The sequence below is a fragment of the Neocloeon triangulifer genome, unplaced genomic scaffold (assembly GCF_031216515.1).
Source record: "Neocloeon triangulifer isolate White Clay Creek 2 clone unplaced genomic scaffold, ASM3121651v1 ptg000001l, whole genome shotgun sequence".
NCBI lineage: Eukaryota > Metazoa > Arthropoda > Insecta > Ephemeroptera > Baetidae > Neocloeon > Neocloeon triangulifer.
This window is the reverse complement of record NW_026775544.1, coordinates 1,048,949-1,061,399: the sequence shown is the minus strand read 5'-3', so window position 1 is coordinate 1,061,399 and position 12,451 is coordinate 1,048,949. Positions and strand designations below refer to the sequence as shown.

Genomic DNA, 12,451 nt, shown 5'->3' with positions numbered 1-12,451 from the left:
AAGAGAAAAAGAATAAAAAAATCAACACTTGAAAAAAAATATGGCAGAAACTCGCGCGCGCAGGGGCACTCCCTGGAAATTCCTCTTTTGGCTCTGATATAAAAATGAGCAGCAACGTGTTGTTGTTGCCTTGATTTGACGATGCTGTTGATGACTACAGTGTTTGTATCGCATTCCCATGCATGTTCTTGCCCATGGCGCGGCACTGAAACACACACAACGATCGCACCGCGCCGTCGGCATCAAATTTCAACCTGTTCGAAATATTGGCGATCCTCCATTCAAATTACACTAAAAATATTTTGCTTAATAGAGAACTAAAAATATCCGCCCAAATTTTAATTGTAATTTAGATTAACACCCCAAATTAAAAAAAATTGAATAAAAATATATAAATTGTAATTAAAAATTTTGTTTATACATTTTGCTTAGCTATTTTTTTATTTCTCATTATTTTATTTACTATTATTTTTTAAATTAATCTGTTTATTTTAAAAGTAAGAAAATAGAAAGTTAAAATCAATATTTTTTATACAACTAAATAAGGTGTATTAATTACAATACAAGAAATATTCTTTTACATCATAAACCAATCTTTAAGGATTATTATATAAAAATAATAATAAGACATATAAATCACTTTTCATATACAAGTTCTAGTTCTAAATGAATTACCCAAATTAATAATGATTAGTCAATTATCCAGATATAAGATACAACATGTAGGACTATATCTTTTTTGTCAGTTCTTTAACATTCTTTAAGTATTTCATTTAACCGAATAAAATATTTATTTTTTATTCATTTCTTTCTTCTCTGTTTGATTAGCTACATATTTGAATTGTTTTTCATATACTTATTAAACTTCAACTGCATCTCAGAAGGACAACTTCAGTTAATAAAAAACTCTTGGGCAATGATTAAAAATGGTCTTCGTTGCATTCCTCCATCGTTTGCACCTCACACTGACGCTTTCGGACGTTCTTCTCTCACCTTTAATGGCAACACGCCAATAAATTATCAACACCACGGGTGCGATATTACATTGAATCATAACATTCGCGTCGGTCATTTTCTTAATCAATCGCGAGATATAACCAATTATTGCGATCCTCGCCGGCACTAATGGTGCGTGTGCCCATCGAGGAGGCGCCGCGCGGATAATTTTCATTTCTCATGCGAGAAATTGTTTTTCCATCTTGAGGAGAACGAGAGAGAGCGCGCAGCTGTCTCTCTATTTTAATATCGTTTAACCTTCACATTCCAGGCACACACAACTCGCGCGAGCAGGCAATATTTACCTTTTTGGCCTTGCGCAAGAATTAAAAAGCCAACCCGCACCTTGGATATTTTGGCTCGACAGCTCACGTCATTCGGGCGATTTATTCAGGAACAATTTATCACTTTTTTCCATAAGAGTAGTCAGAGACGCACTTCTTCTTTAATCACCTCAACGCGATCCTAATTTTTTTACTATCTATATACATGTGTAAATTATTTTGCAAGTCCTGTTCCAAGATTTTTTTTGGTAATTTTTTTCAAGGGCCTCGCCAGTAATTTTTTTTTATTAATTTTGAAATAATTTTATGACTGAAATCAAAATCGCAATTCATTAATTCATACATAAAACAAGGATTAATCAAAATTTAACATTTTCCCGCTAAAATCATTTGATAGTGCAAATTTTTGATCACTTATTTCCGATTTTACAGGAATTTTGTGTTATTCTTTCGAATTCAATGATGAAATTCATTACCGGATTTCAATATCTCAAAGTCACGTCCGCGAGCACCAATCCTTTGACAAATCCTGTTCTACGAGGAGATTATTTGAAACAAAGCCGCTCGTTGTTTTTCAGGCGGATGTCGAAATAAAATAGTTTTTGCCACGCTGTAGCTCGCAACAAAAATGAAAGGTGAAATTTATTCAGAAAACCTGAAGCGGCCATCTGATGCGCGCGGATGAATGAAAAAGCAGTCGTCGTTTTTGAGCTGCCATTCTTGTTTTTATATATTCCAGCTCCATGTTTATATTCCGCGCTTAACGAGTTTTGTAGCATTCTGCGCTGCTACTCCGCCCTTTGTTTTATTACTTGTATATATTATGCATGAAAAATAAATTCCTCTGCGATTCAGCATTAAAAGTCATGTTCGCAGCCGAGACTGGGCGTCAAACGAAATTAGGCGCAGAGAGAGGCAAAAACCGGACCTTAATGAAATTAATTGAGCCGCTCGCACCTATTACCGAATTAAGTACGTTGGGATAACAAAACAAAAAATGGTTCCTTGCGTGCATCTCCGATTGGACCACAAAATATAAAAAAGATTAAACCGTAATTAAAAACACATCATGTTTTATGGGATCGTTTTTCTTATTTTTTTCTTCTTCTCAAGATTGTCCCTATACGTGAATTTAAAAAAATGGAAGTGTGCGGTCAGTTAGTTTTTGATTGTGTCCGGAATCCGTCTCGCTTTCGGTCTGCAAAGTTTTATTATATAGCATAGCAGCCAATGTTTTGTGCCCCGTAGCGGTTTGAATTCCTGCGCTGCCGAGCCAAGGATTTCGTTCTTTCGTGGGCTGCCGGCTAATCTCAAATCTGGAGCGGACAAATATTAATTTATGCTTGCCACAAACTTGAGGCTAAAAAGCAGCAGCCTCGGATAGAATAATTCATAATTCACTGGAGGGGATTCAAATTGTTAGAATTTTTGGGATTAATTTACATTTCAAATTTTTTAAGAACAGAACGATCATATTATTAATTTGATTTGCATTGAGAAAACTAACAAAATAATAAAATATAATTTTCAATTCACGATCAAAGCAATTTTCAGCTTAATTTTTACTAGAATTTAAGTAGTAAGTAACGTTTTAATTTTGAAAATAAAATAATAACACGGTTAAATAATTTATCATTTATTAATTATTATTTTCTGTTGCGTTTCTCCTATTGTTGACTTTAGAAGCTATTTTTTAAATTAACATATTCAATATTTTTGTTACTTTACTGAATATTGATCCTTCAAGTCCTTTAAATATTCCAGATTTTGTTAAAATGATTTGTTTGAAGCAAACATTTTACACAAATGAAAGGTCAAAGAGAGATCTTGCGAACCTTACATAATTTCTACTCGCAGAAACTGATAATTATTAATTCTGGAAGATTTTAATTATTATCTCATGATAATTTAAAAAACTGTTTGCACTTAACAGTCTCTAATCTTGTTAGAGCATCAGCATTTTCGACCGAACCTGTATTCAATCTTTTTTGGCATCAATGCCAAAATGGCAAGATGTTTGAAAGGTGATTCACAGCATAGGAGTAGAAATGGTGACAAATCGCACACCTCAGTGGACTCGTGGCCCCTCACAAGTGAGAAGTAACCCCGACGGCCGGAATCGGAATATTTTATTCAAAAATAATGATATGACCTTCTGGCGAGTGCGAGTCGATTTTCGCCGCACCCTGAAGTGCCCGCGGCAGGGCGACGCGATTGGGCGAGCATACATTTTTCTCTGTTCTCCATCATCAAGTCAAGTAGCCCCCCGCTCGATTGCTGCTACCTACACCGCGCGCTCCTCCAGCCGCGCTACTGTGCAACTCCTCTCTCTCTATGATACTTATTTTCTTAAGCATTGCGCCGCGGGCCAATCTTATATACCGCAGCAGACGCCATAATTTTTTTCTTAATAAACCTTCCTCGACTTTTTTCTTATTCTTCTCTAATAAAACTCGAAATTTCTGGAGGTATTCTTTTGTATATAATTGCTACTGCGAAATGAGGTCCTCTGCGCGCACTTCTGCTGACGCAATTAGATTTATTTGCCTTAATGGCCGCAGAATATATAGAGTTGCGAAAATCCGACCTGACAACACCATTAAATTTATTGTGTCTGCGAAAACTAACTCTCTCTTCTCCTGACAAGAGCTCCAATTTGTTAGAAAAAAGTGCAGAAAACGACTGATTTCGAGCGTTGAAATCTCCTAGAGCTCTGTTTTTTTACTTTTGTTTCTTTTCTAGGGTTTGGACGGCGACGGAAATCCATCTTTAGTATTTTCCTTACGGGTGCAATATTACGTTGAATGCCCGTTGCTTCTCAGGTAATGAATTTTGGGAATTTTGCCAATTGCTGCTAATTTCAAACTAGCTAAAATCTTAATGTAATTCATTTAGAACTTGGCTATTTTAATATTGCTTAATTTTAACAGTGCAAGATGAAAAATCAAGTTCTTCCATTTAACTCCATTTTCTTTTATTATTTCGCATTATTAAACATCATGTAAGAACAATATTGCTTTGTAGGTTAACTGGGCTTTTTTCTAAGAAAGATAAAAGATTTTTTTTATATCAGAATTTTCATTTTTGTTTTTTATTCTCCTCCAAGAAAGTGAGAGATTAATTGATTTTAAATGTTCATTTATTTACTTCTTAGCGTTTGTTTAAATTTTGATTGATTTTTCAGGGACCCCATTTCTCGTCTTCACTACTACCTTCAACTTCGGCAGAACCTTCTTCAAGCTGAGCGTATTTGTCCGCACGATGAACAGTTGCTGAGGCTGCTGGGCAGTGCTCTGCAAGCTGACCTCGGCGACTACAAAGTCTCAAAGAGCAACGTCTACTTCAACCCCTCTGATTTTGTTCCTACACATGTACGTCCTCTGTTAACCAATATATACAATTTAGTCATACAATTTTTTTTCTAAATCCAGGCTGTGGAACGCATGGGAGCCGAGCGGCTGGTGTGCCTCGCCTCCGAAGTGCACCTCTCGTTACGCGGCATCTCGATTTCGGAGGCGCAGGTTCGCTTCATCAATGAGGCCTGCTCGGCCCAGTCCTCCCTCAACCTGCAACTGCACAGGCTGCAAAGGGTCAAGAAGGAGGCCACCCCATCTGCCTGGATTGGGGTGGGCGCCAGAGGCATTGAAATATTTGAGGTGAGTTTTTGACGAATTAAAAATTAAGATAATAGGAAATAAATAACTAACTTTAATTTAACATTAAATGTACCCTTTTTGAAAAATATTATTTAAATTTTATAATTTTCATTACTTTTAAATATTGACGACTTTTTAAACTAATAAATTCCAATTAAATATATTATAATAAAATAATTAAAGTTAATTATTATTGTTTATTCTACAAAAGCTATTTTTTGCTTCTGAATTTTTTTTTTATATTGTGGAAAATAATTATATTAGTTCTACAGTCCAGGAAATACAAAATGTTGATAGATTAACATCGTGTTGATATTGGTAGATTGTTGACCTGTGCTATCATATTATGTATTTCTTGTTACTCTAATTTTATTACAGTTCAATAAAATAGTTATATCAATAAATTGAACAAGATTGAAAAAGTTAGCTCTGTTAACAGAAAAATTTAAGAGTGAAAGCTTGGAACTGCATAATATCGTTTTTTTTTTAATTGTATTTGATTCTATTTTCAAATTTTATGTAATAAATTGTGCATTTTGCAGCAATATTTTTGTATGTTGACTACTAAAACGTCTGTATTAGTTTACTTAACTAAACATTTTTTTTTATTTTACCAGAGCTTATCTCCATACTTTTTCTCGCTTTTTCTAAGTGAACATGATTGGATTTATTTACAGGAAAACCAGGGGGTTGACAAGGAAATCACCGCGTCGTTCCAGTGGGTCCAAATAGCCAGGGTGTGCTTCGATGTGAGTTTTCAAATTTTTATTGGTTCTTCTTGTGCATTACCTTCAGAATTTTTTTTTTCATTATTCAAATTTCTTTGTCGCCTATATTCTATTGTACGCAGAGTTTTTAAGTTGTTTTTCTTGGATGCCTTTTTCTTTGTTTACTGATGTGACTTGCGCATCTAAAGAGAAATTGCGACAAACAGGAGCTATTTATAAAGGAAACACCATGGCTCGCTTTCTGCAGAGTCCATGAGCACTTATTCCACCACAATAAGGCAGCTATAGAGAGTTTCCCAAAATATTATCCAAGTAAAAATTTTACTGCAAATTTTTTCAAAACAATAAGAGCTGTAAACCATCAAACCATTTCTAGTTTTATAATCTCTTGGACTTTTTATATTGAAGCAAAAATGATTTTTTTGGTAAAAGTTGATAATTTCCCTGCCGCACCAACAAGAGGCGAGCAATTAGGAAGAATGAGAAAAATTTCTCCGCGCGCGATCGATTCTTCTCTGTGAATGGTATTGATCGGTGAGGCTGATTAGAGAGACCTGGCCTTTTTCCTCGGCCGCGGCGGTTATGCGGCAGGCATGTATAATATAACGTGGACGGAGGAGATACGTGGAGGTATGCGATGGCTCTCTCGCAGCCGCTACTGGGGCCACGCGCATTCCGATGTCCGAGGCAGGCGGAGTTATAACTCGGCTTTTTTGCCGTAATCACGCCACGGCCGCGGGCCATCCACCGGCTCCTCTCTCTTCTCTGCTCTCAGCCAGACTTTTTATTGCGCCCAACACCTAGCAGCACTCGGCGCCCAATAAAAATTAAATACCACTCATCCGCATGATTCAATGCACTATTTTTGCTGCCCATTTTTCCGCCAGCTCCCGCAACATTCGCAGTTTTTCCTCAAACTTGAAACATGAATACAGATGCGAAGTGAAAATATTCTCATCATTATACACAAAGAGGAGACTTTTCATGGTAAAATTTTGGTCATTTTGAAGCCATTAAAGTTTTTTTTAAGAAGTCAAAAATCATGTTAAATAAATAAAAGGATAGGAAATTCCATTTTTCTTATAATTCTTATTATTTATAAAGGAAATTGTTTTCGGAGTTGCCAATGAAATTAGAAAAGGACAGTTTTTTAATACTTTTATATAATACCTTTGAATGAAGTTGATGGTTTTGTGGTCGGCAGCTGCACGTTTGACGTTTAATTGCTGACTTAACGATTCTTTAATTTTTTGTAGTCCTTTTGAACCGTTGGAAGAAATTCGAATTTTGATTTATTTTGCCCTCTTGGCCCCTCTGGTCAGAGAGATAAGAGGGAAAATAAAGTATATTTATTATTGCTGGTAGCGTCGTCTCTCTTGTGAGGAATTTATTTTTGTGTGGTGGTAAAAAGACGCCATTGCGCCTCGAGCCTTGACATTTTTTGAATTTCCGACCAAGACAAATTACATATTTGTCTGCTCGTCAGCACAAAGACTAAATAAATTAGGCTCCATAAACGAATTCAACTTCTGTTCGTCCTATCCTTGGGGGACGAAAAATTCCTTACCCCGTCATAAATAATGAATCTCTGCGCGAGATAAATCATGCATTCTTGTGGGTGCCATTACTTTTTTCCAAGAGTGTAAAAAGGAGTAAATTATTTTTTACCCTTCATCACGCGGCCGTGCAATCAAAAGCACATTAGAAGGCAGCCATCACGAAAGATGGAGTGCTGTGAGATGCTTAAACACTCGGGTGATAATTCGATAGGCAAGAAATTTCCCAGCCTAACATTTTTTCTAAATATGATCTTCCTGCTAATTGCTAGAAGTCAGTTTTCATCTGCATCAAGATACACACTTTTTGCTAAATAACAAAATATTTATGTGCATTACTTTTGCATGCTCGAGACAAGAGGATATGTTTTTTTGTAGTAAATCATATCATATTTATTATTAAAAAAGGAGCTCGTTTTAAAACTGGTGCACTTTTGCTTTGCAGAAAAAGAAATTCGAGGTGCGTGCCGTGCAGGATGGCAAGGCGGTTAAGAGGTCTTTTTACACGGGAAGTGCCGAGAGGAGCCGACAACTGCTCCTTTTGTGCAGTTCTGCGCACCAGTTCACCATTTCCCTGGGGCCACGACTGGCCCAGCTACGCAGGGAACAGGAAGAAGGCAAGTCGATTTGATCAAGCTTAATTCTGACTAATTAATTGTGTGGAAAAACAGCGGACAGAAAAAGACTTCGGGACTGCAGTTTGGTGCCGAGGAGAATGACCACGCGCGACAGTGACCTTTTACTTCTGGGCAGCAAGGCGCTCAGAAGTGAACAAAGAGAATCAGTCATCAGCAGTGCCTCTTCCAACACAACGTCCGGAATCGTCTCTGACAGGGTGCTCAGCTTCGATGAAAGTGAAGGTCAGTGCAAATTAATAAAATTACTCAGCAAGCTATTTTAAAGAAACTGAAATATAAAATTGTTTGTACTAAATTGTATTACATATATCATATAACAATTATTAATTTAATTTAAAATTTAACATTAGAAATGATACCTTGTTTAAGTATTGTAATTAGAAATAAAATGAACTGGCAGATTATTTATATAATAAATAATTGGAATAGTGATTATTTAAAATCAAGTATAAAGAAAATCAGGAGAAAATAAAATAATATAACGTTAAATATACAATTTTATCATTAAATAAAGAAAAACATTATATTTAATAGTATTAAAAGAAAAAAATATAAATTAAAGTTTTTATTTTTAATTTCATTGGGTTCTGTTTTTATATAAATTTTTATCCAAAAAATCTCCTAAATTTGTGTTCTTGGAGAAAAATAATTTCACTGGATTTATAAACATTCGATTTAAATTTTAGATGACCTGGAGCGGGAAATCATGATCAACTCGCCTCCAGCGCCAGCCGCTGTGAGTTCGGTGGAGTCTCTGGCCTTGGAGCACCTTCAAGACCAGGAAGACCCCACCGACCAAGAAGAGGAGGAAATCGACGACGTGGTGGACGCCCCAGCTGCTTTGCCGCCGCCCGGAACCCCCGGCGCCACCGAAGGCAGCAGCCAGTGCTCCAGCTCGGGCTCCACCATCAAACACAACAAGGAGGCCTCCGGGGGCGGCTCCTCCCTCGAACTGGGATTCAGCCACACGGCCCAGAACTCGCAGTCCGAAACGGCCGCTGCCGAGTCGCTGGACTACTCGGTGACCTCCGCCCAGGCTAGCGCCGGCGCTTACCCCTCGCGCGCCCCCTCCGTCAGCCTCACCCTTGACTCAAACAGTGACTACGTCCAGCTTCCCCCGCTGTCCATGTCTGACGAGTGTCCGGAGGAGGCGCTCTTTGTCACCAGACCGTCCATTGGCGTCCTCAACGGCCATACAGTTCCCGCGCCGAGCATTGCTGTGCCCAACCTGGCCCATGTTTCTCTCAAGAAGCAGCAGCCGCTGGTGGTGGCCAGGAATAATTATCTGGACGTCCGGGCCAGCGGCGCCATGACCACTGTCTACGCCCGGCAGCTCAGCCAAAGTCAAATCGAGCAGTTCCAGGTAAATTTATGGACTTTAATTATCCCAAAAATCAAATTTATCTCTGTTCCAAAAAAGTTTATTTGACTGTTTGGTAATTTTTCTTTTCTGTTTGGGCCTTCAGCTCGGCAAGTAGGTTTTAATTTATAATTATTTTTTAATTTAGCCCTCTGAGTCCTACAATTAGTTGCCAATTTTCTTTTATTGATTTTGTTCAAGGCAAAATTTTAGTAAGTTGTTTATAAATGTTGGCTTAATGTTATCTCCATTTTTACTTATTTAACTTCTTGAGAGAGAATAAAATAGTTGATATGATTTGCATCTCTATAAATTGTTATATGGTTTCAACTCTGGAGAATTTACTAATTCTTTTTTTTCCAGCGCCAGTTGTGCTCCGACGTGGACTACGTAATTTTCCCGGTTCGAGACCCGGCGATCAGCAGACAAGAGTACGCCGACCACAAGTTGCTGACACGCCTGCTGCCCCCTCCGTACTGCAGCTCGAAGAGCAGCCTCCTCTACCGAAGTGCCCCGAACGTGCAGGCCTTGGGCGCCACCGTGCGGCCACCTTCCTTCCAGTACGGACAAAGCAACTTGGCGGCGTTGCGCTGCTTCTCGACGCACAGCCTCACCAGGGCCAACTTCGAGAATCCTCCTCCTCCAGCCAGAGCAGCGTCTGACGACAACCTGCTCTCACCACAAGCCCCGCCACGACCGCCTCCGAGGCCGCCTCCGATGACCTCCAGGGTGGTCCTTCCGTCCAGACCGCCACGATTCCCGCCAACTCATCAAAGTGCTGTGAGTGAATGAATTTAATTTTTATTTATCAATTGTAAATACTGCACATAATATTATTTTTTGTTTAAGTTTCAGTTTACACTTTTATATAAATTTCGATCAATAATTTAATTCAATGTAATACTTGATTACAGGCGTCTCCCCCACCATTGCCTTCAGTGCCTTCGATATACCCGAAACTCTCAGTCAGCACCCCAAGGGTCTCTACGTCTCCACCCCCAGTGCCACCCCACACCTCAAATTCATCCCCTGCCCTAATGACAGCTACCGGTTCCTCATCGAGTTCAACTCCGATCCTCAAAGCCAAAGAGACCGGAAGTGTTCTGGACATCCGGACGCTTCGGGAAAAAAGCAAAAACTTAGATCTGCCTCTCATCCAGGCTCTTTGCAATGACAGGTCAGTTAAAATGAATGATTGAAGTAAACAAATATAAATTATTTAAAAAAAATTCTTTTTCAAAACAAAAGCAACTAATTTTAATTCTAATTTTCAATTGATTGAATGGCATAATTAAAATATAGATTTACCAAAACATCAGGGAATTTATATTTTACTATTTCTTGACGATTTTATTTCATTGTTTTTATTTTATTTATTTATTGATTTTAGGTCTCTGTTGCGACAAACCAGAGGGGAGAACAAGAAGAAGACGGCCCACCATGCCATTTCGAGAAACAAGTTGTACCCCAGGGGTCAAATTGGTGCTGGTGGCAGCGGCAAGACAAGGCAAACGGCCCACACACACCCCACACAAGTGATCGCCACTCCGAAAAAGAGCGCCAAAGGTGCGACCGAGAGTGCCGTTGCCGTCGACCTGAAGGCGAATTGAGTGAGGACTTTTCAATTCAAACTTAAGCCTCAAGTGTCTCTACAATTAAATCAACGTTTGCTCAACTCGACTTTACCAACCAACCACGAATCAAAGTTATCGGATGGATTTTCAAAACATTTTCTGTTTGTTGCCAGTGTGGAGAGTTTCAGTTTTAAACTTCAGGAATTATTTAAGTCGTAATTTTACCTAATGACGAGGAAGAAGGAAAAGCCCCAACCAAGTTCAAATTTTGACCTGAAAACTCTTTCTATTTTTTTTTATATTTTTATTTAAAAATTATAAGCTGAATGCAATGGTGCTATGATTTTCTATGTTAAGTTCGAACCGCCAATTTTTATAACAATTCACCAGTTACAAACCAAGGTTAAGTGATTAATTGATAAATAAATATTTCTGCGTTTGTGTACCAACCCACCGAGTCCAGATGCACTCCCACAAGCTGAACCACTTTTTGTAAACTAATTGTTACGCTCACTTCATCCTTTACATTTCAACCACTTTTTAACAAATGATCCAGTAAGTACACGCACACATCAATAAATAATGTATTTATTAATTACCACAAACTATATAGGAGATGAAATCTCGCAATTCGAGTGCATGTTGAGTTTTTTTTTAAGATTTGTGCCACACATTTTTAGAAGAAAAGGTAATTGTTTTGTGTTCAAAAAAATAGGAATTTTTCGACAAAATTAATTAAAATTTAATTGTGTAAATATAACTTTAATAATGGAATGAAAAGAGAATTAAAGTTATTGATCGAATAATATATTCATATCGTAAAGTGTGATAATAAAAATATTACGGAATAAGTAAAGAACAGTAATTAAGAAGCTTTGAAAAAGCACACTTGTATAAAAAAAAAAACGACCGAGGTCTGTACTTTTTTTTCAAAATTTGTTTATTTGGGACGATTATTTGCTAAAACGTGCTTTTATTTATTCTCAGGGTGCCATTTCCCTCTTTCAGATTTATCTCCGGATTTTTCCTTCCACAAGAATTATAATAATCAAGTCACTAATTGTTGCTCAAGTGTATTACTTTGCCTTTTGTATTTTATTGAAGTATTTCTCTACTAACATGAATGGTGTGATGACTTAAATCACTAAACTCTATAGACAAAATATATTGCGCAAAAATCACCTGTGCTGCAAGACTCGCATACACGGTCGGATTTCAAATTGAAACAGATTTGTGCGTCCGAGCCTTGAATAATAAGTTCAATAATTAAATTGTTTGTTAGAGGTAAACAAAAATTACTTGGCGTGTCATTTGTTGATTTTTTCGCTATTTTTAATTATTATTTCAAAATGAATTTGTGAAATTGTTTGTACTGAAAGGAGTGTTGTAAGTGTTTTTGTAAAAAAAATTGTACATAATAAAAAATTTTAATACAATACGCAAATAATAAAAATTCGTTTTAATGGACTGAATCATTTTTGGAACATTCAACAATTGAATTAGCAATTGTAAAAAAGTTCTTATATAATTATCATCATTTTTGCGATTTAAATTTTTTACTCAACAAAAATGAAAAAATAAAAGTGCATTATTTGTGAGCAGATATCCGCTTTATTGCATCTATTAATCAGAGCCAGATTAAAAAAATTGTTTTTGCTA

General features: G+C 37.2%; 1 protein-coding gene across 2 annotated transcripts in view; it reads left to right on the top strand.

Annotated features, from left to right (window-relative positions):
- LOC132195019 (protein expanded) overlaps positions 1-12,238 on the top strand; it is a 29,310-nt gene extending 17,072 nt beyond the window's left edge. For both annotated transcript variants that reach the window (XM_059616710.1, XM_059616717.1), the window contains exons 5-14: positions 4,023-4,102; positions 4,465-4,651; positions 4,712-4,936; positions 5,614-5,685; positions 7,666-7,837; positions 7,892-8,080; positions 8,545-9,221; positions 9,582-9,998; positions 10,133-10,395; positions 10,609-12,238. In XM_059616710.1, coding sequence (XP_059472693.1) covers positions 4,023-4,102; positions 4,465-4,651; positions 4,712-4,936; positions 5,614-5,685; positions 7,666-7,837; positions 7,892-8,080; positions 8,545-9,221; positions 9,582-9,998; positions 10,133-10,395; positions 10,609-10,828 — 2,502 coding nt within the window. In that variant the 3' untranslated portion in view covers positions 10,829-12,238. The remainder of the gene's footprint in view (positions 1-4,022; positions 4,103-4,464; positions 4,652-4,711; positions 4,937-5,613; positions 5,686-7,665; positions 7,838-7,891; positions 8,081-8,544; positions 9,222-9,581; positions 9,999-10,132; positions 10,396-10,608) is intronic.
- Positions 12,239-12,451: the final 213 nt, after the last annotated feature.